The following is a 27,784-nucleotide window of genomic DNA, read 5'->3' as shown; positions in this document are numbered from 1 at the left end:
AATATTGTAAGAGAATGTTTGTAGTTGTTCCTACCTGTTAGTTAGTCAAACTAAAAGGCCAGCTATGTCTTCTGTTTTCTGTATAAATTCTCAGCTATTGTTTTGTGTTTGTGATGCTACTAGTTTATTGATCATGAATAAAAGTCAAAATGCAGTTATTCCTAGTCTTTTCTCTGTTAAAAGGTTGATACCAATGTAGTATGAAAACTGCGTTCGTTCGGTGAGTGGAGCGAAAGCCTCTAATCGTTATTGTCAGTTTATGTGCAAGCATTAGTGTGTGAAGTGTGTAGCTTGTTGCGTGTGCAATCTTGAGAGTATCAAGAAGTGTGATATCAAGATTGGTGAAGTTCTTGAATTCTCAGACTAAGGATGGCTGGGATTGGGAGCATTGTTCAGGGTGCATTACCAGTGTAAAAGGAGAATGTGGTTGTGGATGCTCTCACTAAAAAAACAGTGTAAATATGTAATATGATGATTAAAGAGTTGGAATTGATAAAACAATTCAGAAACCTAAATTTAGAAGTAGGAAAGCATGTTGATCACATTAGTCATTACCAATTAGTTATAACCAAAGATTTTTTTGAAAATAATTAAAGAAAAACAATTATTGGATCCTAATTTGAGAAAGATTACCCAATTGTTGGAGATTAACCAAACTAAGGACTTTAATCTTAGAATTCAATGGATGTAGGCACGGTTGCATCTTCTGTTGAAAAAAATGGCACTCACTAGAACTCCCCAGAATCCCACAGCAAACCCAATTCCCAGACCCATGTAAAACCACGAATATATTTCAAATTTATCATCTTCTTCTTCTTCCTCTTCCGCGGGGTTTGTACGATGGAGTTCTTCATCTTTCGGACAAATATCTGTAAGTGGAGGTCCACAGAGGCCAGGATTGCCGATATAGCTGAGTTCTGTAAAACCAAGTTGGGTCCCTGATGGAATTTTGCCCATAAAATTGTTGAATGAAAAATTCAAGACCTCGAGATAATGTAAGTTGGACATGGAACTTGGAATTTGTCCAGAGAAATTATTTCTTGAGAGATCAATCGATTCTAAGGATTTCAAGTTGACAATCTCTTCTGATATTGTTCCAATTAAGTGATTATGGGACAAATTTAAGGACTGTAGTCCAGTGAGCATATACACATCTGAAGGCACATTTCCATACAAGTTGTTATTTGAGAGATCAATCACATTCATCAGGTCAACATATGATAACTCGTTTCCTTTTATAAGGATCTGGATGCTAGTCACAACGGTTATTGAAAAACCAGGAAAATTAAGGATGAAGCCTACTCTACGAGTTGAAGCATAATTAGCAACCATGGTTGTTATATTATGCAAACAGTCGGGTATAGATCCTGATAATCTGTTACTTGAAAAATCCATCACCATTAAGGAATAAAGTTGACATATCTGTCTGGGAATAGTGCCACTGAATTGATTTGATCCCAATTTAAGACCTTTAATATTTTGTCCAAACCAGCTTGGTAGAACCCCAGAAAGATTATTGTGACCAACATCAAATATCCAAAGATTATGGCACTCTTTTAGAGAAAGAGGAACCTCCCCAGATAACATATTGTTCCCCAGAGACAGACAACGAAGGTTTGACAAAGAGCCCATTGAGTTAGGAATCTTACCTTTAAGGTTGTTGTGTCCTAAATTGATAAGAACCAGGGACTCCCAATTCTTCCAACAATCCGTTAGTTCTCCAGATAAATTATTATAAGCCATATTCAAGTGAACTAAATTGCTTTTATTTGTCATAATTTGACACAAGATAGTAGAAATGGATCCTGACAAAGAGTTATTACGTAAGTGTAAAACAACCACTTCTGATGTTATTCGAGGCACGCCACCTCCTAAATTATTCCCCACTAACCAAACGACTTTCGAGTTTAGCACAACATTTGACATGTCCCCATTGATCGTGTTTCTTTCTAAGGAGATAAATTCAAGTTGAGTAGCAAACTTCCAAAACTTGTCAAGAGGTTCAAATGAAGTGGTTGAATCTCCAATTGTAAGATATTTCAGAGAACTTTGTTTGAATACCCATGCAGGAAATTTGTTTCTCACATAGCCCAATCTAATATGTTTCAGTTGAAAGGGAGGGACCCATTCAGAATCAAAATCAAAGTTCAAGCCAGGTGAACTCAATGAAAGTTCCTTCAGATTTTTTAAGGAAAGTAAATTTCTTTCCGACACAATTCCAGTTAAGGAATTTGTTGCAACTCGAAGGGTCTCCAAGTTGAAGAGTTTCCCAAGATCATCTGGAAGACTTCCATTGAACTCATTTGATTCAAGTATCAAAATAGTCAAGGATGATAGATTTCCCAAACTTGTGGAAATTGAACCAGATAAAAAATTATAAGAAAGATCAAGTTCTTGTAGTTGTTCAAGTTGTCCTAACCAATCTGGAATGGTTCCTTTGAGATAATTACGAGACAAAACCAAGGACTTCAGACTTCTAAAACATGGCAATGTTTTAGGCAGTTGGCTATGTATTTGATTTTGGCTAAGGTCAATAAGAGAGATGCCACTACTAAGATTGAATAACCAGGTAGGAAATTCAGATACAAAATGATTGTGAGCAAGATTTAGAACCTGAAGTGAAGTAAAATTAGCGTACTCGAGAAATGGATAGATGTTTTCAAGTTGACAACCCACCAAGTGCAACTCTTCAAGAGAAGGGAGCATGGTTACTGATTGAAGCCAATCAATGTCTTTGTGAATATAAATACCACCAAGGTTGAGATATTGCAAAGAGGTCAGTGGAGAAATCCAATGCAGATCATTGACAAGAAGATCATAGTTATATGATAAATCAAGATAGCGAAGCTTGGTAGTGTTTCCAAACAGATAAGGAAGGTTATCCGTTGAGAAGTCGTCACATCTACGGCTACCGATTGAACTATATTTGAAAAACTTGAAGTCATTGTTACTCAAATTCAAGTAGTTCAAAAATTCAAGTTCCAGCAAAGTGAGGCTGAATGCACCTGATAAGCAGTGTGATTTGTCATCCTTGTCTCCATAAGGAACAAGTTGGGGACGATTTGTATAACAAGGGAGATAAAGTTCTGTTACTCTTGCTGTGATATCATCACACTTGACTCCAGTCCATTCACAACAATCTAACTTTGGGAACCATGAGGAGAGAACACCTGAAGGATCTATGAGTCCTTGTTTGAAGTGTAGGAGTGTGTTCATGTCCTTCTCGTTGCAATGAATCTCCAAACTGCACATGACACAATTGAAGGTGATTGAACATAAGAAACAAAGCAAAAAGAGTTCAATGCTGAAGGCATCCATGATCACTCAACAAGATGTTTTTGATGGTGGAAAGGCATTCAATCTAGTACAAGCATATCTGTCAGAAATGTAAACAGTGAGGAAATTAAGTGGTTATAGTTAATCCAAAAGTCACTAAAGTATGATCTGTCCCGTCAATATGTTAGTGAAATTTGGTGTGTGGCTGGCTATAATCCCATTCTGATGCAAGATTGATGAAAATTTGTTTGTATGTATCTTTAAGTTTAGAAGAGTATGCAAAAGTCAATCCTACTTTGTATATGTTTTGATTGCAACTTAAAAAAGTTGGATTGAGAATTCAACACATACTCGAAGAAAAGGATGGTATTAGTGTGACCAATATAGCTCGACCACACAACATGGTTGCTTGTCTTTGACAAGGCACGTCAAGGGCCACATTATTTGTAGGAGTTGCCTTTGAGGGGGTTGTGCTTTTGTTTTGTTCTATTCATCCTACTACCCTTAAACAGTAGAAAAAGGAACTTTTAAGATTATTCCATTCATAATCTCCACAAACAGAAAAAGACAACTGTCTTTTTAAGTGAGGGTCATGTTCACTGTAACTTTTACTAAACTCTTATTTTTTTTTATTTCTATTGATGAAGACTAAATATTTATTAAAGATTCTTTTGTTAGTTTTTAGTTTAACGGTATGTGTTAAGTAATAAACGATAAATAATTAAGATTTATTAAAAATGATATTTTCTTCCAATAATGATCATGAAAATATCTAAATCCTATCTTACTAATACTTTTAAGATAATTAAATATAAATAAAACATACTTCGAAATTGTAAATGAACACATTTAAAGGATAAAAATAGTTTTAAATGTATTAGATATTCGCTATTTAAAAATAGAATTGTAATGAAATAGTACATAAGAAAAAAAATAATCTTAAGAAATTCTAAACATTTTAATCAAATGAGAAGTGACATTGGTGATATTAAATCCTTGCTTCCATAATAACATATAAATGAAATTGAGAGAAGTGAAATTTAAAACAAAAACTTTTAATTAATTATATACGGATAGAAAATATATATATATATATATATATATATATATATATATATATATATATATATTAATACAATAGTATAAAAATATTTGGAATATATAATTCTCAAAACAATATCTATACAAAAAAGACATTCAAATATATAAAAAATAAATGTCAGCTCTATCTAGTCTCCATCTTATAAGATATTGTTATAGACTGTTAAATTGCATTCTTGGATTAAAGAAAATATAAGAAAAAGAGAAAATAAAAGAGAATGTAAATAAAATAAGTTTGGATATATGGTAAAATTTGCAAAATGCATTACTAAATAATTAAAAAAAAATTGTCCAAAAAAATTAAAAATGGAATGTCATATCTATAACAATATATAAATAGAATATTATATTTATTTATAAGGAAATACTATTTAAAAAGAAATTGGAGTATAGATATAACTACAAATAGAGAATTGGGTTTGGTAAAGTAAGCGAACTGGCGTTTTCATGGATGTTCAGGCTTAAACTTATCTCCACCTCAAACAATAATTACTCAAACATGAGATGACTATGTTGATAATTTGAAATGTTTCCAACCATTTATATATTATCTTATTACCTCTAAATAATATAATTACAAAATTATCTTTATACCCTATTATTAAGAAATGGTGATGGTCCTATAAAATATCGCTTTTTATAACAACTAATTCAAACCCACTAGAAATAGCTTTCACTAAACCACTGTTTCACCGTTTCTGCAGTGCGCTTAACACGTTTATTTCAAATTTACTAAGTTGTCTTTAAAATTCTGCATGCTAATATTATAACTTTATGATTAAAGTTTTGAAAAAAGAAAAACTTAAATCTAACTTATATTAAGGAATTTATACTATACATCTTTTCCTTTGAATTCTAATGTGGTAAGAATCCTGTGATCCTGTCAATAAAAAAAAAAAAAACATTTTTAAAATAACTTTCAAATTTTTTATTACCATTTTAAATATTTTCATTTTGAATTAAAATAAATTTAAAAAATTATAAAAATAACATGTTTATAAAATATATTTAATAAGAATAACAGTACCAGTAACAGCAATCACACGAATATATTTAAGTCCGTGATACAAACACTCAATTCAATCTTAATGTTACATCAAATCCTGTAACAGAAAAAAGAGTGCCAGGTTAAGGGAGCACCTTGAAGTAGGATTTTAAGAATCGTTGGATAAGAACTACAAGCCAGAAATTACGTTTATGGAAGGGATGTTTTAGTCTCAGATGGAAAAACAAAGGTTCATATTTATGTGAGTAATATCATGGGAGTAGACGAATATCTTGAATTAAGTTGTCAGCAAAAAATAGTAGTTAATTCACGGGAGTAGACGAATTTGGAGAAACCTTAGGAGATGGAATTCTATTTTTATAAGGGTCCGAGCTTTACATAGTCGGTTAAGTACAAAAATATTTGCAAAAATAAAGAAACCTGTAATCCCTTCAGTCATCGTCCTCGGGATCAATCACCATTCTAAGCTTCCTTCTGGATCTGACATTCTCCGAAAATGCACTGACATCCACTTCATCCTCTGAATCTGCTAAGTCGTCCATTTGCTGATATTCTACTTGGGAGGAATTCATGGAATCAACATCTTCCCTGCCAATTCAAATTCAATTCACTTTGAGACCTTGACATACACATCTATGTAATCTATTTATTGTCCCTAACTTTCCTCACATAGCATCAACATTCTCGTAAATAAATCTCAACCTTTTTTTCACTTAGACTAACAGCCATTGACGAGTTACTCTTATTGAGGAGAGGTTCGCCACACACATAAATCTCCACACATGGTAAGACATTGTCTGCTTTGGGTCAAGCCCTCACAGGTTTGCTTTTGGTACCACTCCAAAAGGCCTCTTAATGACCCACAATGGATTGAAGAATAATATTATTTCTGTGGGTCATACTATTAGTGTGTATAGTGAGATTTTCTCAACAACTCTTGATGACAATTATTATATTACAAAACATAGACCAACAGCTAAAGACTGAGTTACTTTTTATAACCATTATATCACACAAAAAAAAAATAATAGAAGATTTAAAATGGAGATCAGCAAGAAAAACATAAATGCTCTTCTTCTCCATAAATGTCTATCTGATTCCTATAATTACACAATTCAAATACCTAGTATCTCTAACTACAATGCACAAAACACCGACTTCTACTATTTAACTAGGTATTTTTTTAAATGCAGAGGCAAGAGATGTATCCTTGTAGTTTCTATAAGGCCAATAATTTAGGAGAAACACCCATTTTTTCTTATTTACATCTTAATAACTACAAATGTTACAACAATTTACGTTTCAACAGATAGGCTAAATACCCAAAAATAAATTATAATTAACTCAATTGTAAGCCCAAAATCACCAAACAAGCAAAAGTGTTCATTGCAACAAAATGTCTTTTCCCGCTAAGTGGAAAAAATGTGATATTAGACCATATTAGCAAAAATGAATCCCATTGCTATCACTGTACACTGAATAAAATATTACCAAAAATAAAAATGATACCGAGTACAAAGACATACATTTCGATAACCTCTGATATGCCTCCATTAAGGTGATCATCAACTTGGATATTTTCAAGCTCGTCCTGCTTTAATTTAGGAAAGTATCTTCCAGTTCTTCTACATCCATAAATGGCACCAATAAGAACATAAACAAAATCAAATTGGTATGAATGGTGCCGGAATATGACAAGTTAAACTACAAGTGGTAAAAAGTTGTTGTATACAGTGTGTGATTGATTTTAAGAAACTATTTTCAAGCTCATCTTGCTTTGATTTAAGAAAGGATCGTCCAGTTCTTCTACATCCAGAAATTGAACCGATAAGAACATAAAGAAAGTTAAATATGGTATGAATGGTGCCGGAATATGACAACTAAAATCAGAAGTGGTTAAGAGTTGTATAAATGGGTAATTGATTTTAAGAAATTAACAAGAGAAAGGAATCTTTCCTTAGATACAAACTTAACTAGCACTGTAACAAGATTTCACATAAAAAAAAAAAAAAAAAAAACAGTTGAAAAGTTGAAGCATGGAATATTTACTTGAGAACAGAGTCGAGTATTTCATAATCAGAATCCTCTCTTGATGGTGTATCCTCACTGATAGGTGCAAGCAATTTCTCAGCTGATACCTTGCTATTTATTTTCTTCCTATATTAAATAAAAGATAGTTATATCCAAATGAAACAAAATTGTTGATATACTAGACAAATCCATCATTTTTTCAAGTAAAAGCATATAGAAGCAGGAGCCAGCAGAATCAATAGGTTAAACTAAATTCCTGACATCATTTATGATATCATTGATTAGTAAACTAGTGATCGCACAAACGAAAAGGCAAATGAACATTACTTGATAACAGAGCTGAGCGTTTCGTCATCCGAATCATCTCTTGATGATGTATCCTCACTGATAGGTGCAAGCAATTTCTCAGCTGATACCTTGCCATTTATTTTCTTCCTAAATTAAATAAAATATAGTTATATCCAAATGAAACAAAATTGTTGATATACTAGACAAATCCATCATTTTTTTCAAGTTAAAGCATATCGAAACAGGAGCCAACAGAATCAACAGGTTAAACTAAATTCCTTACATCATTTATGATATCATTGATTAGTAAACTAGTGATCGTACAAACGGAAAGGCAAATGAACATTACTTGATAACAGAGCTTAGCGTTTCGTCATCCAAATCATCTGTTGACAATCTATCCTCGCTGGTTTGCCCATGTGATTGTCCCCTTGATACATTGTCATTGTCGACTTTCTTCCTAAAATCATATAAACATGGAACAATAATTAGACCAAGAAGAGCTAGAAGAGATTCATTCATCTGAGCAGCAAAAAAATTGCATTTGGCAAAGTACTAAAATTCAGCTGAAGCATATATTTATGTATAAAATTTGAACAGTGTATCCATTAAAATGGTCCATGGCCTTCTGGAAGTTACACATGCCAATGAGTGAATGTTATTTTGCAAACATGAAGAAGTATCAATGCCTCAGTTTTGTAAAACTACAAGACCAAAACCGCAAACACAAAGTTACCTTTTTACCAATGATACCAATGTCTCATCTTCAGATTCATCCATCCTATCATTTGGACTATCCATGATATCTACACCCTTTAGGTGCTTTTTGCCTGTAGAACTCTTCTTCTGAGGTAGTGATAAACCAAGCTGCTTAAGTTTTCGAGAGACTTGGGCAGGAGTGAATTTACCATCCTCATCAAGTGCATTGGCTATCATGTAACTACATCTTCTATGGTCCTTGAATCTGCAGAAATAACAACCTAATAAACTCATATGTTCAATTCCTCTGCTATTTGTCATCCTCAGCAAACAATATAGAAAATTCAAAGAACATATTAGCTATCCGTTCAACCATTCTCAGTTAGATACTGAGAGAGACCAAATGCAAGGCAACCAAGTAGTACTCACTGCTCATATAGAACTTTTAACAGAGCTTCCTGATCTTCATTGAAAGCACGGAGTCTCTTCTTTTTTTGCCTGTAGATATGAAATTGAACTCATTCAGAGAACACCTCAACATATTCGATGCATCAGAATGTATGCTAAAAAATTGTTGAATTAGGATGAAGAATAGTGACAACGTTTCACTTCAAGGAGGAAACAGAAATTTAATAAAAAAAAAAAAAAACCGGTAATACTTAATAAGCATCAGAGTTCAATATAAACATACAGGTGTTGAACTAACTGGCTTCTTTCGAGATTCACTGATTTATGATTGGTATCTCCCACTGTTGTGTCAGCATCTAATTGATTGGGGCTAGTAGACAAAGGTCCTTCAGCATTATTATCACCAATCCTTCTCCTACGTGCAACTGTTAGACCTAATCTTTTTAACGTATTGGAAATTTGAGCAGGTGAAATTTTACCATCTGGATCTAACACTTCAGCTATACGCCGACTGCAATGTCGGTCATCTTTGAATCTAAAATAATCAAAGCAAGAACCGTTGGTGAAAAGAAAGACTAAAATCCATATGCAAGAGAGAGAGAGAGAGAGAGAGAGAGAGAGAGAGAGAGAATTGAAAAGCTATGAATTAATCTATCATGCTTTCTCCTTCAAGTATGTTTGCACAGATGATGTAAAAAAATTAACAAAATAAAAGTGAATTTCTTTCTGACAAGGCTCTGCATTAAACTATGTTCCAAAGTTCACATAAAGGTTTGCTCTGATTAAACCTACTTTTCATAGAGATTCTTAACTTGTCCTTCCAAATCGCCATCAAGAATAAGTTTTTTCCTTCTCCGTGGAACTATTTGAGAATCATCTTCCATTAATTGCTCCTCCCCACTGTTAAATCCAAGTGACCCAGGTATCAGAAACTACAAAATCTCAGAAAAATTGATGAAAAGTTGTAAACATACTTATGATCATCTTTTCCATTGCTAGCACCAAAAGAAAACGAGAGTAGTCTCAGTTAGAAAATGTGGGAAATACTCAACGGTAACATCATAGAATATTTTATAGCATCGTATGTTATCTCATAGGAACTCTTCTACATTTCTTACTTACTTTCTTATTTAATTACAAACTTTATAATTATGGCAGAGGTATCTGATTAATTTGATTTAATCGCATATCATGTGTATAGGAATAAAGTTTCCAATAATTATTTGTATTTTATTGTTATTGACTTACATAAAATGGGCTCTATTCATTATGTAGTTCAATTACAAAGTTTTAGTATCTCTTCCGTCTATTTTTTTTCCCTCTCTTTCAAAAGTACAGATAATTCTTCGCAGAATATCTATCTTTATCTTGATCTATCATGAACCAATCAAGCAACAAGCCTAATTTGAAAATTGGTACCACTTCTAAAAATGGTCATCTCAGTGTTGCCAACATATTTCCCAAAACATATAGAAAGTTCAAAATCTAAGGCAACAAGCTTACAACCAAGGTTTGAGATATTTATCTTACTTTTGATATCCTGAGTCACGAGTAATCAAAACATCAGCCTCATCCTCACCAAGTTTTTGATATCCTGAGTCATGAGTAATCAAAACATCAGCCTCATCCTCACCAAGTGCATCAGCTATGCTTCTACGAGTCCACACCTTCGCTGGGGATAGACCAACTTTTTCATCTTGTGCAGTGTTATTCCACTTGGTACTTTCTTTCTTCAAATGACCAAGCTCGCTCAACAAATATTCAGCATTCATGTAATGACATTCCCTTCGAGTCTTCCAGAAAAGGACTTCTACAAACAAGAGGGGTTGTTTTTTCATTTTCTTTAGCATATTTCTGACCAAACAATTCAGGAAATCAACTATATCTGCATATTCCTGGCAGGGAGATGACTTTTGTTCAACCAGGACGTCATAAAATGTTGTGAGCAGCGACAACTGCAATAGTATGTAAACAAGATCAATAAAAAAATCAATAAACTGACTGGAGATAAATCTTGCATTCAAAAACTACACAATCTCATTGAAGATGGAATGCTTGCTGGACTTTACCTGGTAAAACATAGGTTGGAGTTCAAGATCATCACTTATTCTCCGCAACATGCTTATTATGTAATGATTTGTAGCAAGGGAATTGCTCTTATAAAACTTGAGCAACCAGCACAATTTCTGAATGATACTATGATTTGCAAAGGCAGAGACAAGCGTTGAAACCTTGAAATCAACTTCATTAATTGCATTTAGTTGCTCATCTTCAGAATAATCATTAGTACCATCCAACATGTCCTCATTAACATGTTCAGGATACGTGGCTTCCATTGGTTCCAACTCAACTCGGGGGTTCTCATCTTCTTGGACATGTTTTTCATGTTCATTATCATCAAGGGCAACATCCTCCCCGGTGGGATTTGGATTTGGATTTGGATTTGGTAGACATTCCTGCAGTAGCTCATTTTCTGCTGATTGATTGACAGTTGAGATGCCCGTTTCATTTTGAATGCAAGAATTATCTCCAGTCAGTTTGTCCCCTGATTCCGTTCCTTCTGGAATTTTTTTCTTTTTCACTTTCCTTGATTTTCTCGACACCTTGAATTAGAAGATATAAAGTAGAAAAAGATATCAGAATGTAGTAAAATTTTTGGACAGTATGCTCTGCAATAGATTTTTTTACAAACCCACATATTACATTAATAATGTCAAAATACTAAAAATTTGAGCTATTAGTAAAGGCTCGTTATCAGATTTATTCATCTCTAACAAAGCCCACGGAATCAAAAAGCTATTACATTTAAATGTGAAATTTAAATCAATATAGACAAGTGAGGTATTGCATATGAAGTTCAATTGCTAAGCATTTGTGTTAAAGTGGTTACAGGCATCTTTCCTTGTTTGTTCTGATCTCAGTGATTTATTTCAAATATAAATAACTCTTGACAGTCAGACACAAGTTTCAGCTTACCCTCAATGTTCCTCGAGACTGAAGACTATCCATCAGCTTTACAACCTTATGAATGATTTCTACCAAATCTGAAAGATCACTGAAAGGAAACAGAATTCATAAATGTCAGTAAAGAAAGAACCATGGGGTTATACACAAACTCACAACAAAGATATGCATAAAATCACTATTATCATTGAACTCACATATGAAGACAATTGGATTCCTCCGATAATATACAGTTTTGCACACAGCTTTTGAATTGAAAAGTGCATATTATTTAAGCTGATTGCAAAAAGAGAAATTTATTTGGTTGGACAGAAACACTTTTCCACTGTCTATCACAATGCTGCTTAGCATACTTAGCTTTCTACCAATTGACGCATTCACCAGTACGTAATGTGTCAATTTTTGCATGATGTATGAACTAAAAAGACAACTAGTGAGTGATCAAAGATGTCATTTGAATAGCATTTTAGGACCAGAAATCCGCAAAGAAACAAGTTTAAGACCCAAAAAAGCAGTCCATATATGTTCATAATTAATGAATGTGAATTTGTATTTTATAGAATAACGAGGTCAAACCTTTTTGGTTGCTTGTGGGTGTCAAAGTTTTTCATCAAATTCAATAGGAACTGTGTCATCCCTTCCTCGGTCTGATCATAAGTTAACTTGTACAGAAGGATACGAGCTGTTTGTGGCTCCTTTGAGTCTTCAGGCAACAATTTAAGTATCAAATCCAGCATGCGAATCTGAAAAATAAAAAAACAGAAATTAGTAAACATTTAATGAGGTTATGCACAGGAATGGAGTTATTGAAGTCATTCTTGCAGAAATGCCGTGACTTGTAAATTTATTAAAAACAATAAAAGATAAAAGTGGGAGCCATGGAATGCCAAGAAAAATGGTATGAGATGGTGATTGATAAAGCAAAACCGTTTGTAGAAGTGATCTAGCTTTAAGATATATTTACAGTCCTAAGAACCTTAGCTAAAAAAGAGAGCACGAATATAAAAGAGAGTGGAAGTTGATGTAGTAGCATGAAAAAAAAAAAACAGAACATATTAATATTTTGTAGTTCATATTACCATGTTTTTCAAAAGAGAACCAGCTGCAGATAGAAACTGGTGGTCATTTGTTTCCTTTAGACCATCATAGGCATTCCGCCACTGTGAAATGACCATTTGAAACATTGCCTCATTCAAGGATGCTGCAATTGGACCACAAATTTGACCACTGAAATCTGAGGTAACTGCATCTTTATCACCAAAATTCTCAAATGTGTCTCCTCCCTCCTTGGTTTAATAAAGACGAGAACATGTATGAGAATGACATCATTTCTCAGTTGTAGATTGAAAAATCACAGGAATGCTATTTACAAATAAAGCAGAAAGTAATAACTCACAAAAATGAGAACAGATGCTGTTATTTATTGCTTAATTTTATTTGATATTTTGTTCATTTCCATTTGTCCAGCCAAAAAAAAAAAAAATTATTTGCCAGCTTATTATTTTGCACGTGAGTAATGACTACCTATTTGCACCTTCATGAATCAAAGGTCACAAAATAATAAACCCAGAAAATTCAAGTAAAGAAATCAACTTTTTTATCCTTTTGTTATTTCTTTGATTGTGATGTGTATATAAATAGTAGTCATTATCGCTTACTATTCACTAACAGATAGCCATAATGTGCCATAAATTGTAAGGCCTACAAACAAAATCATTACAGGAAAAGTTTGCTTCGACATGGTTTGAGAAACTAAAATTACAACTACTTATGCTTCATGCTAATTTCTAAGTAACTAGAGAACAACTAAACATGTAAGGAGAATCTATAAAATTCCAACCTTCAGATTAATCAGTAATTGTTCCCTATTCCAGACCATGAATTCTTAAAAATTTGCATTTAATACCTCTAATAAAGGGGACAATGTTAAGTATTGCAGCTTGAAAGAGGTCAAGAAAAGAGATATGAAATTCTCATACTATCACTCTCACCTTAGAAGCTGAACATTTGTAAAACTGAAACGCAATGACAAATTCAGCCACTTGAAAGAAAACAACAACATCACTTCTTTGAATTGAAGGATGCTCCTTTGCTATATCTTCACGGATGGATTGCATCAAAACTGATACAGGTTCAAATTGCTATGGGATTACTTTTCACTTTACAGGTGGAAACCAAAAGAAAATAAATATATTTGCGAATAATACAAATTATGAGAACAAAAGGCATACCATTGTATCCCCCAGAAAGCAACTGATTCACAAATCCGTGAAGCAACTCCAATATCTTATCCTTTGTTGAAGGCAACCTTGGATGATCCCACGCGATTCTTTTAGTAGGACCCCGAGTGACATTGTGTGCTTTAAGTAGCACATTATGAGAAGAATTAGGATTTCCTTTAACCACTGCCTTAGAACCATCCTACCAAATAGAGATCAATTATCACTCAAGTCCACCCACATAAAAGCACAAGCAGGGTCAAAATGTAGTACCATTGTAAGCCGAGAAAACGTTCCACTAAATTGAGAATGTCTACTAAGATTTTTGATCTTACTACTATTTTTTCTCTTCTTTTCCTCCTCCAAGATGAACTGGTGGAGACTATTAAGAGAAGCCTGGGGATCTTCATCTGCCTAAAAAGGATTTTACAAAATGTAATTGACCTAACAAAATTATAAAAGCACTATATTGGAGAAGTTAGAATGAGGAGATCTTAACACATTTACTATGCAAGTAATGTTAGCAAAGCACATTCAGAAAAGAATAATGTAAATAAGACGCTCCTAACGAGCTTGGCAAGAAAAGACATAGTCACTCTGAGGACTAACCTTTGATCCCTTCGAATGTGCCCTAATAATTAACTCCGGGTCCTGACCCATGAAAATGTAATGGAAAATTTCTAGTAGAAGCAAATTATCTTGACGGAGATAAGCATTAGAACCACCAACGTATTGAGTAATAACCAAGACTATATCCATTACATTCTCGCGAAATAAAAGCTCCAGAAACCGATCTCTCAGAGATAGAAACTGACACGCTAGTCCCCCTGACTTCTGGTGCAACGGAATTTCTTGAACAGCAAGAATATTTCTAAATAATGTAAGCACAAGCTGGACTAGTTTCCAATCATCCTCGCTAAATGCGTCGCTGTACACAAACAATTTAAAACACACACATAAGCACTTTTTTCCATTCGCACTCGATACACCGAAAAACAAATTGCAGTTTGCAGCCACTCACCGTTCAAGATTCTCAAGCGGCCTCTCTAGAAACGAAACTATCACTGCAGCCACATCACTGTTCGTCACAGCAGACTTCAAACCCCACAGATACTCCAACTGTTGAGGTATATCCGTGGAAGAAGGCTCAACCGGCATTGTAAGAAACACCAGTACCTTTACTGAAGAAAAACAAAACAACTACAGATGAATCCAAACCCAAACACGCTTGAATCGATAAATTCAAGATATGTGCGTGTGAGTGTGTACATAAGGAAAACCTGAATTCAGAAGCAAGTTGCGATCTTCGTGATAAACCTCGATGGTGGGTATCAAATACTTAGAAACTATGTTCCATTTGCAAACTTGCTTGAATACATCGCGCGTTTGGGGATCGTCGCGCCTGAGAAACCGCAGCAAATCTTTCAGGTTATCTGGTAATTGGTAAGAAGTGTGAGCGGTGAGGAACCGAAAATTATCATCAAATCGATATCATATGAAAAAAAAAAAAGGAAATGAAAAGGGGATATTGAAAATGCAAGACAATCGTACCAAGACAGTATTCGCCTTTGGTAAAGCCAACTCGATTGCCTTCATCGTCCTCTTCGACGATTCCGAGGCCGGAGCAGATTACTGATAAGCCTTCGGTGTCCATGGTGATGACGGAATTGGGGAACTGTGCAGTTTCGGGATCCAAAACAAGGTCTGAGTTGAGTTGAGTAGTGTTTAATAGAAGAATGGCGGAAAAACTTCCCGCGCTTTTGAGGGTAGGCAAGAAAGCGGTGTCGTTTAACTTTTTTGTTTCTGTACCGTTGGCTTTCACTTAGTTTTCTAACAGAAGAAAACGATGTCGTTTATTTTTGTTGGTATTTTGGTCGTGGGCTTTGGTAACGGACTTTTTCTCTCGGCATCTCCGTAATTTCTTTCTGCACCTTTCCATTAGAAAATTCTTACACTTTCTAGTTATTCATAATGTATTAGAAAGATTCAAGGGTTACATGTTCCATATGGAAAAATATAATCAAAATGAGATTGCATAATGAGATTCAAGGATTACATGTTCCATATGGTTATAATATGAATTAAATTAAACTTGTCTTAATTTTTATTCTGAATTACATCATGAATTTCAAGAATGTTTCAGGACGTATTATAACCAAATTAAATAAAAACAAAATTAAGAACCACGGTTGTGTTTAAGTTTTTATTAAACTATTTATTTTCATGTTACTGAAATAATTGTGTATATTTTAATCATGTACTAATTTCTTTATTACTATTATTATTATTATTATTATTATTATTATTATTATTATATATCATACTATTCACAGATACTTTTGAGTATCTAAAAATATTAAATATCAATTAAAAACACAATCGGCCGGTACTTACAACAAACATTAAATTTTTTATTATTTTGCTAAAAACCATGACTATGTATAATTGATTTTCTCAAATACAACATTCACAACTACCATATTATCAAATATACGATAACCCATCAAATTTTATGAAATATATTTTCTAAATACGATACAATATGGTTGAAAAAATATAACATCTTATTATCATCACTTAAGTTCATGCATTATCATTCTAAATTTAAACTTCAACTTTGTAACGACAACTTATATCCATTTTGTCATTGTTTTAATATTTAGATTACATTATTAATTATAACAATTATACTAACTCAACATTTGATAATTATTACATTTAAATGATATTTATTTCAATTTCAATTAATCACTTATCTAAAACAATTCCTTTAATTCATAATCATGCATCAATTTAATTATTATTATACATCATAATATTAAAAAAATTATACAAAAATATTTTAATATATGTTACAACATAATAATATAATTATTTTTTAAATTACTAAACTTTTTATTTCAATATCACATTTATTTATTATATATAACTATTACAATTATATATTTAAAACTTATTTATTTAAATATAATAATACTTATATCATTTTATTATAAAAAAATTTAAAAACAAGAAAAAAGAGGCCCGTGCGTACCATGGGTCTAAGGCTAGTTAGTTATAATGACAGTTTATTGAATACACCAAGAAAAGCGGTATCAGTAGTAATGAATGACACAACAGTTGAGCATCTAAAAAAAGAAGTTAGAATAATAAGAACAGCACTTAGATTACTCGCTTTCAAAAGTGTGTTTAGTTTATGGGAGCAAAGACAGCCCGATAGTGGTCATTTCGATAAAACCGAAGATGTGTTTTATGTCTTCTGTCTTGTTATCAGCCCCCCTACTATATACCTGTCTACCTTTGCCCAATACAACGGCGATTTCTCCAATCCTTTAATTGCACCTTCTTCTTCTGCAGCCTTTTATCCTTCATACCTTCTTCACACACTCCATTACCCTCTCTCTCTGCAAAAATGTCTCAGGTTGTTGCTACTCGATCCATCATTCACTCCTCCCTCACGAGCCCCACCTCAGGATCTGTACACCACAGGCCGCCAACATCGTTCAAGCCTCCAACTTTTGCTTCCGAAGTGTTACCACAACAAAGGAACAACCGCTCCAAAGTTCGCTCCCCCAGTTGCCGCGTCAATGCGAGGAAATCTGCACCCGTTGAAGTTGTCCCCGTGTCACCGGCGGATGATTCAAAGGTTTGTGCTTTTTTTCTCTCACACTGTAATTTTCCCTCTGTTGCTGAGAAATATATGACGGGGAAGTGAGAAAATTTGTTATTTTTGATGGAAAGACCTGAAGTGGAAGTAGAGTAATGAGAAACTTCCACCTAAAAGCGTGGTGGATTCGGGTGGAAACAAGAGAGATAGGAAGAAAGAAGAGAATGTAGAGAGGTAAAGGGTTGTATATGGCCAAAATAGTATATAGAAATGGAAGAACACTCACTTAGAGCAAGATTTTGCAATTGAGTCAATGTCAAAACTAAATTATATGAGTAAGTGATTGACGTGGATAAATGATGTCATTAAAAATGAAGAGAGACATGAAAAGAAAACTGGGTGTATGTGAGATGCCAGAGAAAGTGAGTTTATGGTGAGTATTTTTTTATTTATTTTTTTTAAGTAAGAAAAGTGATAAATATATGTGATGGATAGAAAAGGACGATATGGATGAGAAGAAAATTGGGAGGAAATCAGATAGAAGAGAACGTGAGTGTATGGTGAGTGTTTCTCATAAAGTAATGGCCGGTGGTTGCGAAAATGGTTGAGTTGTAACCCATTTAGTGTTGCGGTGAACAGATTGAGGAGGAATTGCAGCACTTGCGTGGGATGCAGCAACTTGTTGACACTGCGGTTGGAATGTGGTCCAAACCAACGTTTAGGAGGAAGACAAAGATTGTTTGCACAATTGGTCCTTCTACCAACACCAGGGAAATGATCTGGAAGCTGGCTGAGGCTGGGATGAATGTCGCCCGTATGAATATGTCTCATGGAGACCATGCTTCGCATCAGAAAGTTATTGATTTGGTTAAAGAATATAACGCTCAATCCAAGGACAATGCCATTGCAATTATGCTTGATACCAAGGTAATGCTTAAGTTCCTCCTTCAATCTCCTGCTGTTTTTAAGGATACTTTGTTCATACCATATTTCTATGATTACAGTTTAGATTTTGTGTCAGCTGATAATTCATTTTTCTATGTTTTCAGGGTCCTGAAGTTAGGAGTGGGGATTTACCTCAACCAATTGTGTTAACACCTGGGCAGGAATTCACTTTTACCATCCGGAGAGGTGTTGGAACTGCAGATTGTGTTAGCGTTAACTATGATGATTTTGTCAATGATGTGGAAGTGGGGGACATGCTTCTTGTTGATGGTATGTCAACCAAATGTTGGCTCATGAAAATAAACTATAAGTGACTAGAATATGCTTGTGTACCAAACAAGCTTATAAGCTAAATAAAGTAGCTTATAAATTGCTGAAGTCACTTTCCAAACACACTTATTATATGTTTAATTGTTGGTGGACGATATCTGTATTTGCCTATTTATCTCACGAAGAGTTAATACTGAGTCAGTGGTGTATCTTGTTGTGTATGATGTAGGTGGTATGATGTCTTTGGTGGTGAAGTCTAAGACAGAGGATTCTGTTAAATGTGAAGTTGTTGATGGAGGAGAGCTCAAGTCAAGGAGACATTTGAATGTTAGAGGAAAAAGTGCAACACTACCTTCCATAACTGGTTAGATTTCGGATTATTTCTATTCTTGACATATATATTTTTTAAATATTTGTCAATCTCTTTCTACATGGCTATCCATGTGGATGGGTTCTGGCCATTAGACGAGGATTAATGTTATGTTGATTTTCCGAAGACATAATATTTTTGTTGTTTTGCTGCAGAGAAGGATTGGGATGACATTAAATTTGGAGTGGATAACAAAGTTGATTTCTATGCCGTTTCTTTTGTAAAGGATGCACAAGTAGTTCATGAACTGAAGAATTATTTGAAAAGTAAATATTCAAGATAATTGTAATTTTTTAGTTAGTTCATCCGATTAATTTCTCTAATTATTTTGAAATATGATAAATTGTCCACTCAACACTGCAGGCTGTGATGCTGATATACACGTCATTGTAAAAATTGAAAGTGCAGACTCTATACCAAACTTGCATTCAATTATTACAGCATCTGATGGGGTGCTAATCTAATCCTTACATTTTTTTTTCTCACTATGGTTATTTCTTGATTTTGGGAGTAGGAAAGATTTAGCCCATATTGTACAAACCAAAATCTTCAACAGAGTGTTTTGCTTAGAGATAGTGGATTACATTTTTGGAGCATTAGTTTAGTATTTGTTGATATTGAACTGTCTACTTTTGGCATCCTATTTAGGCCATGGTTGCAAGAGGAGATCTTGGTGCAGAGCTCCCTATTGAAGAAGTTCCACTTTTGCAGGTAAAATCCTTTTACACAGAAATGAGTTAATGGTAAAGAAAATTATTACATATTGCTTCCAAAAGTGGACATGAATTTGAGTTCTTCATTAATAATTCCTGGTAATGCAGGAAGAGATAATCAGCATATGCCGAAGCATGGGAAAGGCCGTTATTGTGGCAACAAATATGCTGGAAAGCATGATTGTTCACCCGACACCAACCAGAGCTGAGGTATCTGATATTGCAATTGCTGTTAGAGAAGGTTCCGACGCAATAATGCTTTCTGGGGAAACTGCTCATGGAAAGTAAGTAATGATTCTATCCCTTGAATTGTCCAAATCACCTGATATTCTCCTATTCGAGTTCTTACTAAGGAAAGAAAAATATCATAACAAATTGGTGTTACCTTGAAAAATTAGGTTTTGATGGTGTTATAGTTGAGAATTGATATTGTGATTTTATATGCTGGAGTGTCAATATGTGGTTTCATTTGTAGCAGTCTACTTAGTGACTTGGAAGAGTAATCTAAAGGTAACATTCATTGAATGTGACTATAATAACTACATTCATTATATTGCAGGTTCCCACTAAAAGCTGTGAAAGTAATGCACACTGTAGCATTACGGACAGAAGCCACTTTAACTGGTGGTCAATTGCCACCTAATATTGGCAACGTATTCAAGGTTTGAAATCTAAACTCAATGACTCTACTTAATTTTAACCATTCTGTTCTAATGAAATGTGATCGTTTTTGTGCTGAGTAGAACCACATGAGTGAGATGTTTGCTTACCATGCAACCATAATGTCTAATACCCTTGGAACCTCAACCGTTGTCTTCACTAGATCAGGCTTCATGGCTATCCTTTTGAGTCACTACAGACCTTTGGGCACCATATTTGCATTTACAGATCAGTAAGTTCCTTTTTCGCTTTGTCTCTTTAGATCATACGATAAACTTTTGAAGTTACAGGATATACTAGGTAGTTAGTAAACTAATTTATAGCCAGGTTGGAAATCCGTTTTGCCTGCCTCTGAAAGAACTTCTCAAAAGTTACTAAGAAGTTGTTTCTTCTAACAGAAGTAGCCGGTTGCATCTGTGCCCAAGTTGTTTTGGGTTTTCTGTTGTATTGTTGTCCTTTATCAATATATTTCCTTAATAATTAGTTGTTCTCACTTTCTTAATTGGATGTGTGTGAATCTGATTTCTTATATTGGAGTATATAATTCAATTGAAAACCATGACCTCATTTTGCTGGGCATGCAGAAAGAGGACACAGCAAAGGTTGGCCTTGTATCAAGGAATCTGTCCAATTTACATGAAATTCTCTGAAGATGCCGAAGAGACTTTCAGAAGAGCCCTGGATCTGCTCCAGGTAATATTCAGAGGATATCTTCAGTGATTGAAATATTATATAAGAAGCATATAAACAGGCTCATATTAACTACCAACTTTGTTGATGACTAATGAGAAATTTGATTGGTCATCTTTTGTGGGATTTTTTTTCTATTGGTCAGCTTGAAGGGATTTGAGTCTAGTTTAACTTAGACCTACAACATGTTGGTTTAGGGGATATAAGAGGCTGTTTCTTTGAGGCCAAAAAGGGTTCACAGGGTTGTAAATTTTCCTTTTTATTTAGTTTTCTTATAATTATTCTTTTTGTTTCCATATGCAGAAGCAAGGAATGGTGAAAGCAGGAGAAGAAGTAGCACTGGTACAAAGTGGGAAACAACCCATATGGAGGTCCCAATCCACTCACAATATTCAGGTCCGAACAGTGTAAACAGAATGAAACGGGTTGATGCAAATTGCATTTTGTTGGTTGTTGCCTAGGCTTTTCACTTCTTTTTTTCTACTTATGCTTTACTGTGCTCCTTTTTTCTTTTCTGATTGTTTCATATTATTTATTGCAGACATTAGATGTATTTTAGTGGTAGTCATTGGAATTTTGATAAGAAATTGGAATGATGGATGTTGATTGTAATTGTAAGCAAGATATAAGAAGAGGATGCAATTCTTGCATTACAAAACCTGTTATGCAGGATTAAATTAAGTTTTAAAGTTCACTTTTTATGATTTTAAAATTAGATATTGCGTATTGTAAGTTTTCTTTCTATTCACTATCAGGAATTCTTCAAAATTTGTTTGAAAATTAGTAAATAGTAAGTATTGTTTTTACATGCCATTATATATATATATATTACTGTTCCTTTGTAAGACATATATGTCAATGATCTTTTAGGGGTAAAAGATTGCATACCCGGTGATAGCAGCCGTATCATCTGGTCATTAAAGATAAATATTTATTACTAATAAAATCATTATTAGAATTAAATAATATATAAAATAATATAAAAAAGATCACAGTATCGTTATTTTGTAATAATAAAAACTAAAATAAACATAATTTTGTAGGCCCTTATAATTAAAAATAAATATATTATAATGATAACAAATTTATAAATTATATATTAAGAAAAAGGTTGAAATGGTGCTGGTTTTTATTAACCTGGTTTGTCACTGATTTTTTAACCAATTCTTTTTCGAACTGTTTTCTGAGATCTATGAGATTTATTATTATAGATTTTTGTGTTACGATTTCATGACATGGCTTAACAATCTACAGTATACTTTATGAACGAAGCATATCATAACATCAAGTATCTTAGATTATTAATGCGATTCTAGAACAATCTACAATGAAAAAAAAAATCTTTTTAAATTAATTATTTTTCTATTTTATCTATTTTTTGAGAGGTGATTAAATAATAATTTGAGTATTGAAAAGAAAAAGTTATTCTCTATTATATTTTTAGTGCTGTTCAAAATACCTTAATTTTAATGTCATAAGACATTTGTTTTAATATGTTTAAAAATATAATAAAAAATAATACAACAGAAGAAATCCAACAGAAATCCAAATTTGACTTCTTTTTCACCCAAGTGATTGGATGGAAGCATAAGTATGAGTTATGGTAGACTTCCACTAAGAAAAAGAGGAAAAAGGAAAGAAAGAAAAAGTGTAAAAGATAAAGGAAGAAAGTAAAGTGAATGTTTATTTACATTTAGTTTTAAATATTAACTGTATGATCTTGCAGATATCTAATAAATCACATGCTCCCTTTTGCAAGTTGTAATTTCAAACCAAAAAATTGTGTTCACCTTATATTTAAACGTGGTGGAGGTGAATCAAGACATCTAACAAATCAGGGCTGCATCTGCAACTGCTATATATCCTCGACCGGAATGAGTGGCCCTGAAACAAACACATGGTGAGCAATCTTAACAAGGTTATCACTCCTATGTTGTCGCGGCTTACTGCCGTGGCTTCTCGTTACATACTGTACGGAACAAGTAATCAACTACCAAAGTGGGATCAGTGCACACAATAATAATACTTGTTTTCTATTTTTTTTTAAATCTTTTATTTCAAAATAATTATTAAAAATAACATCATTATTTTTTATAACAAAAACAACTTTTTTCCATCATTTTCTCATCTCTTCCGTTCGTTTTCATTCTCACCATCAGCAAATAGAGCATTAGTCGCCTTCTTAAAATCACCATTTCCCTTAATCGGAAAACTATCTTATCCCACCAACAGTTTATAAAAAAATATTAGGAAAATAGAACTATTTTACTGACTGTTTTGAATTTATGTTCAAACTAGTTTTTAAAATATAAAATTAGAAAAATGATCTTTTAGTAAATGTAAAAGGTGAGAGAAATTAATGTTTTGTTACAAAAATGATTAGTTCTAATATAAAAATTACCCTTTCCTGAATCGGGGAACGGCTCATCAGACTTCTGAATACATAAATCTTTCTCAATTAGGAAAAAAAAAGCATCTTAGAAATACATTTAAAAGCTTCATCTTGCACTTCAAACAGAAAAGTCAACTAGGTGATTAGAAAACCACATTCCTCATGTTATATATTATAGATCTCCAACCTCTCACGTTTCAACACATGTTCTTAGCTTAATCTCTCCGATGCATGTTTTCAACTAAACATTGAAACTCTTTCACGTCAACAGAAATGTATGTAAATCGAAGAATTGAAGTGTGATTTAAGAAAAGGCCAGGGTCAACATAACATGCGCCTACAATTTCAGATAACCATAAACTACTTCACAAAAGTACAACATTATTCTTTTTCTTATATCTATTACATTTCAAATCACAACTTGAAGATAAAAAATTCACCGTTGAATTGCAACTTCACACGCTTCCAATAATTGAAGTACTATACCCATTCTGGACATCAAAGAATCTTGACCACAGCATCACCCCACCATATTTTGGTGACTCCTTAATCACCGGCAGGACTTGAGACGTCAACACATCGGCCGGGATGAAACCGCTGCCAGCGGCTGCCGGAGCCGCTGGCAACCCTAAGAATATCTTCCCAGCCGGTACTGTACTAGTCCAACGGTTCCAAGAATTCAGAAGGTTGGTTACGTTCCCATCAGCATACTGACATGGAGGGTTGTTGTAGAACTGAACCCAAACAAAGTCAAATAGGCCGGTGTCTAGGGCAGTGCCTAAAAACCTATCGGGAATTGGACACTGAGGGGCAGCACCTAGGTATACCCTTTTCCCTTTTCTACTATACGCTTTAAGGAAACGTGCAAGGTGCTCGTAGTTTTCTGTTGAGCCTTGTTCTATGTCAAAATCTATGCCATCTAACACAGCATCACCTAGTGGTCTTGCTGATGATTTGCCTCCCAAGAAAGTGTTCCACAGGAAGGTTGAAACGTTCCTTGCATCCTCAACGGAAGCCAAAGTGTAGCTTCCAATGCCACCACCTATGGAAAGCAACACCTTGATGTTTTTGCTTTGGCAGTCCTTGATTTCAGCGCTGAACTTTGTGCAGGAATTGGTGGCGGGGTTGCAGTGACCAGCCAGGTTCATTTCTGGGGTTTGGCCATTGCCAAATTTGTTGAGGAAAGCTATGTTGACGTGAGTGTATCTTCCCGTGGCACATGCTTCGGAAAGGGTGCCCTCGTTGCCGTTTTGGCCCCAGTAGATGGCTATGCCGCCGGCATGAGAGGTTCCGACAAGAGTGAAGAAGAGGAGGGGAAGGAGAAGAGAAAAAGCATCAGAGTTTTTGCTCTTACCCATTTTTGTAAACTTGGGTTTGGCTTCTGTTTTCTACCCTTTGGCGTGTTGTGAAGGGTTCCTTCCACCTTTGATATTTATAGATGCAATAGCTGGCTTTTCACAGCTTTAAAGTTTGAAGATTTGAATTAGGGTGTTGACTCAGGAGATGTCATTTCCCACGGGAAAAGGTCAAAGAGCTTTAATTTTCAACAACCGGATTATCTCTCGAATAATTTGTGGGGTCTTTAGTATAGTTTCCACTATCATTATCACTATGTTTATGTTTATGTTTATCAACCAGATCAATCAAAAGTCAAAACCATGGCAGGGATGACTATTGAAACTCAGAAGAAGGTTGGTGTTCGTTACTGTGTTATATTTGAAAATTATTTTACTCTACGTTAAGATTTGAGGTTTCTACCCATTTACATGTAATAAACTTTTGAAATTTTTAACACATCTTTCACATCCTGACATATATATTAATGGAAATTCAATATCAGTTTAATAGTGTGTACAGATAACAGACACAACAAATAATATAACTTGCTATAATAGATTTAAGATATCTCTGTTACCATCTTATGCAATTAATTTGAATTTTAATCCAACTTTATAAAATCAAATTATAAAATAAAAATTCTTTATATATATATATATATATATATATATATATATATATATATTATAAATTTATCTCATTTCTAATAAAATATCAAATCTTTGATTAGAAACAAGTAATTGACTCGATTACCTCGAACAGATTATCACAGCAGAAGTAAGCTGAAGAAGCATTAATGCAAGCGTGCCATTGATTTTCATTCCTGTTAATTCCTGTTTCTAAGATATGTAGAAAATTTGTGTAAATATTTATCCATGAAATAAATAAATAAATAAACATGTTTTTATTGGTAAAGGTTTTAGAGATTTGTGCTTAGTACATTGTCAACAAACTTTAATTCTTCTAGAAATATACTTTAAATATCAAAGTCAATTGACAAACTGTATAATTAATTAATAAAAGTGTAAATTTATACGTTACTTAATGTATTTCAATTGAGTTGTGTTTTGATAAGGTAGAATATTTTAAAGATTAAAAATTATTGGAATATATTTATAGTGTAAATGTTGTTTTACAAAATTGTCCATTTTTTTATGGTGCTATATATTTAATTAAAAACTGTTAACTCTTATATAATAATTATTTCAAAATTATAGAATTGCTGTATATAAAAACAAACTATTAGAAAAGTATCTTTCTAATGCATATACCAGTTATTATTCAATTATTCCTGTGTTAATTTGAATCCAGAAACATTTTATTCGTATAGCAAATTTGTTGAAGGATATATACAACTGACAAAAATCTGATTAAAATGGGTTAATTCATATTTTGAATTTGAAAATGAAAAGATTTTAAATTATAAATTTGAAATTATTATTTTCATAAAAATAATTGAATACTATAAAAAAATGTATGTTATAAATGTTTATGAGACAGAATGTGAAGTGGAATGGATTAGATAGTGATTGGTGTAATATATTATGGAAGAAATCTGATACGAATAGGATTTTGTGGATTAATTTGAGTAAAGGAATAAGGTAGAAGTTTGAAATGTGAAATTAATAATAAAATGCAGTCCATAATGTCTGCAAGTGCTATATATGCGTTTGAGTTTGGGGAATAATATGATAACTATCAATAGTCAACGCTCGCTTTCGTATTCCACAATTTCTCATTTGGCGTCAATGTGAGATACAACACTCAAAAAAAAAACATACACTGCTTTTAGAATAATAAGTTAAAATATTTTTTCTAAAGTCAAAATTTGTATTTCTTTTATGTTGCACATAACTATTACTTTTATCTACTGGCATACAATGAAGATCAGTATCTTTTGGGCCCGCAAGCAAGGCTCCAGATTCCAAAAACAACCCAATTATTGTTTCTTGCTGTACCTCCACATATTTTTCTTTTCATTTTTACATATTTTTAAATTCCAAAATTAATTTCTGAAATTCAAATTTTTTTTTTTGTGTTTCAACAAATTTTGTTGAAAATTTTTTCCTTCAATATATTTCAAAGTCTATTAAAAATTTTATAAGTGTTTAATGAATTTTGAAATTTATTAAAATTTTTGTAAACTTTTTTAATAAATTGTAGGTTCGGAATTTTAAAAAGAGGCAATATGATGGATTAACATCACATATTAAGAGGCAACTCAGTGTGAAGAACAATCCAATAAATTAATAGACATTTTTCTTAATAATTTTAAAACAAATTTCTTAATCAAAATGAAAATTCATTTTTACGTATAGATAAAATAGGTTAAGTTACTAAATTGAGAATGTGTTATAGCAAAATATTTTTTCAAAATTTTATTCCTAGAAAGAAGACTTGGTAGACAGATGTCTAAAATTGATAGAAATACGGGTGCTTCTGATAACATCCAATGATTATCAGAAGTGGTGAGATAAGGGGTCCAAATTGGTAAATGGTTTCCCGCACGCTCATTGCATTGATTCGAGGTCGCAATTATGAAGATGTCGAACATGAGTTGACTCTGCTCCGAAATGCCGTTCAAGTCCTGCTGTCATTACCTGGTCCGCAGGTAAGGGGAGGTTGGAGAGGCGGGCTGAGAGGCGGGCGGAGAGGCGGCAGGGGTGGCGGCAGGAGGGGCGGCCCAATGAATGCAGGGGGTGGACGTATAGNAGATGCAGTCGACAATAACGTTCGACAATCAGTAAACATTCACGATTCTTCGTTCATTTTTCGAATAAAGCCAATGACTCCGGCAACAGCAACAG

At 33.5% G+C, this 27,784-nt stretch overlaps 4 protein-coding genes across 7 annotated transcripts; 1 reads left to right on the top strand and 3 right to left on the bottom strand.

Moving 5' to 3' along the window:
- Positions 1–339: 339 nt before the first annotated feature.
- On the bottom strand, positions 340–3,545 carry LOC106770637 (LRR receptor-like serine/threonine-protein kinase GSO1). 2 transcript variants are annotated; one of them, XM_022784865.1, is made up of 2 exons: positions 3,006–3,545; positions 340–2,687 (listed from the first exon to the last, which is right to left on the bottom strand). In XM_022784865.1, the coding sequence occupies exons 1-2, from the start codon at positions 3,316–3,318 to the stop codon at positions 679–681; spliced, it is 2,322 nt and encodes a 773-aa protein (XP_022640586.1). In that variant the 5' UTR covers positions 3,319–3,545; the 3' UTR covers positions 340–678. The 2 variants fall into 2 exon arrangements, with proteins under 2 accessions (XP_022640586.1, XP_014511924.1); XM_014656438.2 differs by having other exon boundaries at positions 340–3,545.
- Positions 3,546–5,455: 1,910 nt separating this feature from the next.
- On the bottom strand, positions 5,456–15,738 carry LOC106772617. 3 transcript variants are annotated; one of them, XM_014659135.2, is made up of 21 exons: positions 15,544–15,736; positions 15,273–15,425; positions 15,014–15,173; positions 14,602–14,920; positions 14,266–14,406; positions 14,005–14,194; positions 13,765–13,895; positions 12,853–13,059; positions 12,350–12,516; positions 11,786–11,864; positions 10,879–11,412; positions 10,340–10,764; positions 9,602–9,709; positions 9,093–9,344; positions 8,831–8,899; positions 8,439–8,666; positions 8,052–8,162; positions 7,742–7,849; positions 7,433–7,540; positions 6,910–7,005; positions 5,456–5,971 (listed from the first exon to the last, which is right to left on the bottom strand). In XM_014659135.2, the coding sequence occupies exons 1-21, from the start codon at positions 15,644–15,646 to the stop codon at positions 5,815–5,817; spliced, it is 3,846 nt and encodes a 1,281-aa protein (XP_014514621.1). In that variant the 5' UTR covers positions 15,647–15,736; the 3' UTR covers positions 5,456–5,814. The 3 variants fall into 3 exon arrangements, with proteins under 3 accessions (XP_014514621.1, XP_014514620.1, XP_022641299.1); XM_014659134.2 differs by having other exon boundaries at positions 6,910–7,008; positions 15,544–15,735; XM_022785578.1 differs by lacking the exons at positions 5,456–5,971; positions 6,910–7,005 and adding an exon at positions 7,015–7,189 and having other exon boundaries at positions 15,544–15,738.
- Positions 15,739–17,169: 1,431 nt separating this feature from the next.
- LOC106772700 (plastidial pyruvate kinase 2) lies at positions 17,170–21,962 on the top strand. The gene is made up of 12 exons (XM_014659254.2): positions 17,170–17,638; positions 18,239–18,526; positions 18,649–18,814; positions 19,044–19,178; positions 19,340–19,450; positions 19,548–19,636; positions 19,833–19,895; positions 20,006–20,181; positions 20,457–20,559; positions 20,641–20,789; positions 21,142–21,250; positions 21,551–21,962. The coding sequence occupies exons 1-12, from the start codon at positions 17,405–17,407 to the stop codon at positions 21,656–21,658; spliced, it is 1,731 nt and encodes a 576-aa protein (XP_014514740.1). The 5' UTR covers positions 17,170–17,404; the 3' UTR covers positions 21,659–21,962.
- Positions 21,963–23,960: 1,998 nt separating this feature from the next.
- On the bottom strand, positions 23,961–25,052 carry LOC106771180 (hevamine-A). Its single transcript, XM_014657103.2, has one exon. It carries the CDS (start codon positions 24,995–24,997, stop codon positions 24,095–24,097), a length of 903 nt encoding a protein of 300 aa, XP_014512589.1. The 5' UTR covers positions 24,998–25,052; the 3' UTR covers positions 23,961–24,094.
- Positions 25,053–27,784: the final 2,732 nt, after the last annotated feature.

Source organism: Vigna radiata, chromosome 8 (genome assembly GCF_000741045.1).
Source record: "Vigna radiata var. radiata cultivar VC1973A chromosome 8, Vradiata_ver6, whole genome shotgun sequence".
NCBI lineage: Eukaryota > Viridiplantae > Streptophyta > Magnoliopsida > Fabales > Fabaceae > Vigna > Vigna radiata.
This window is presented reverse-complemented; position numbering and strand designations above follow the sequence as displayed.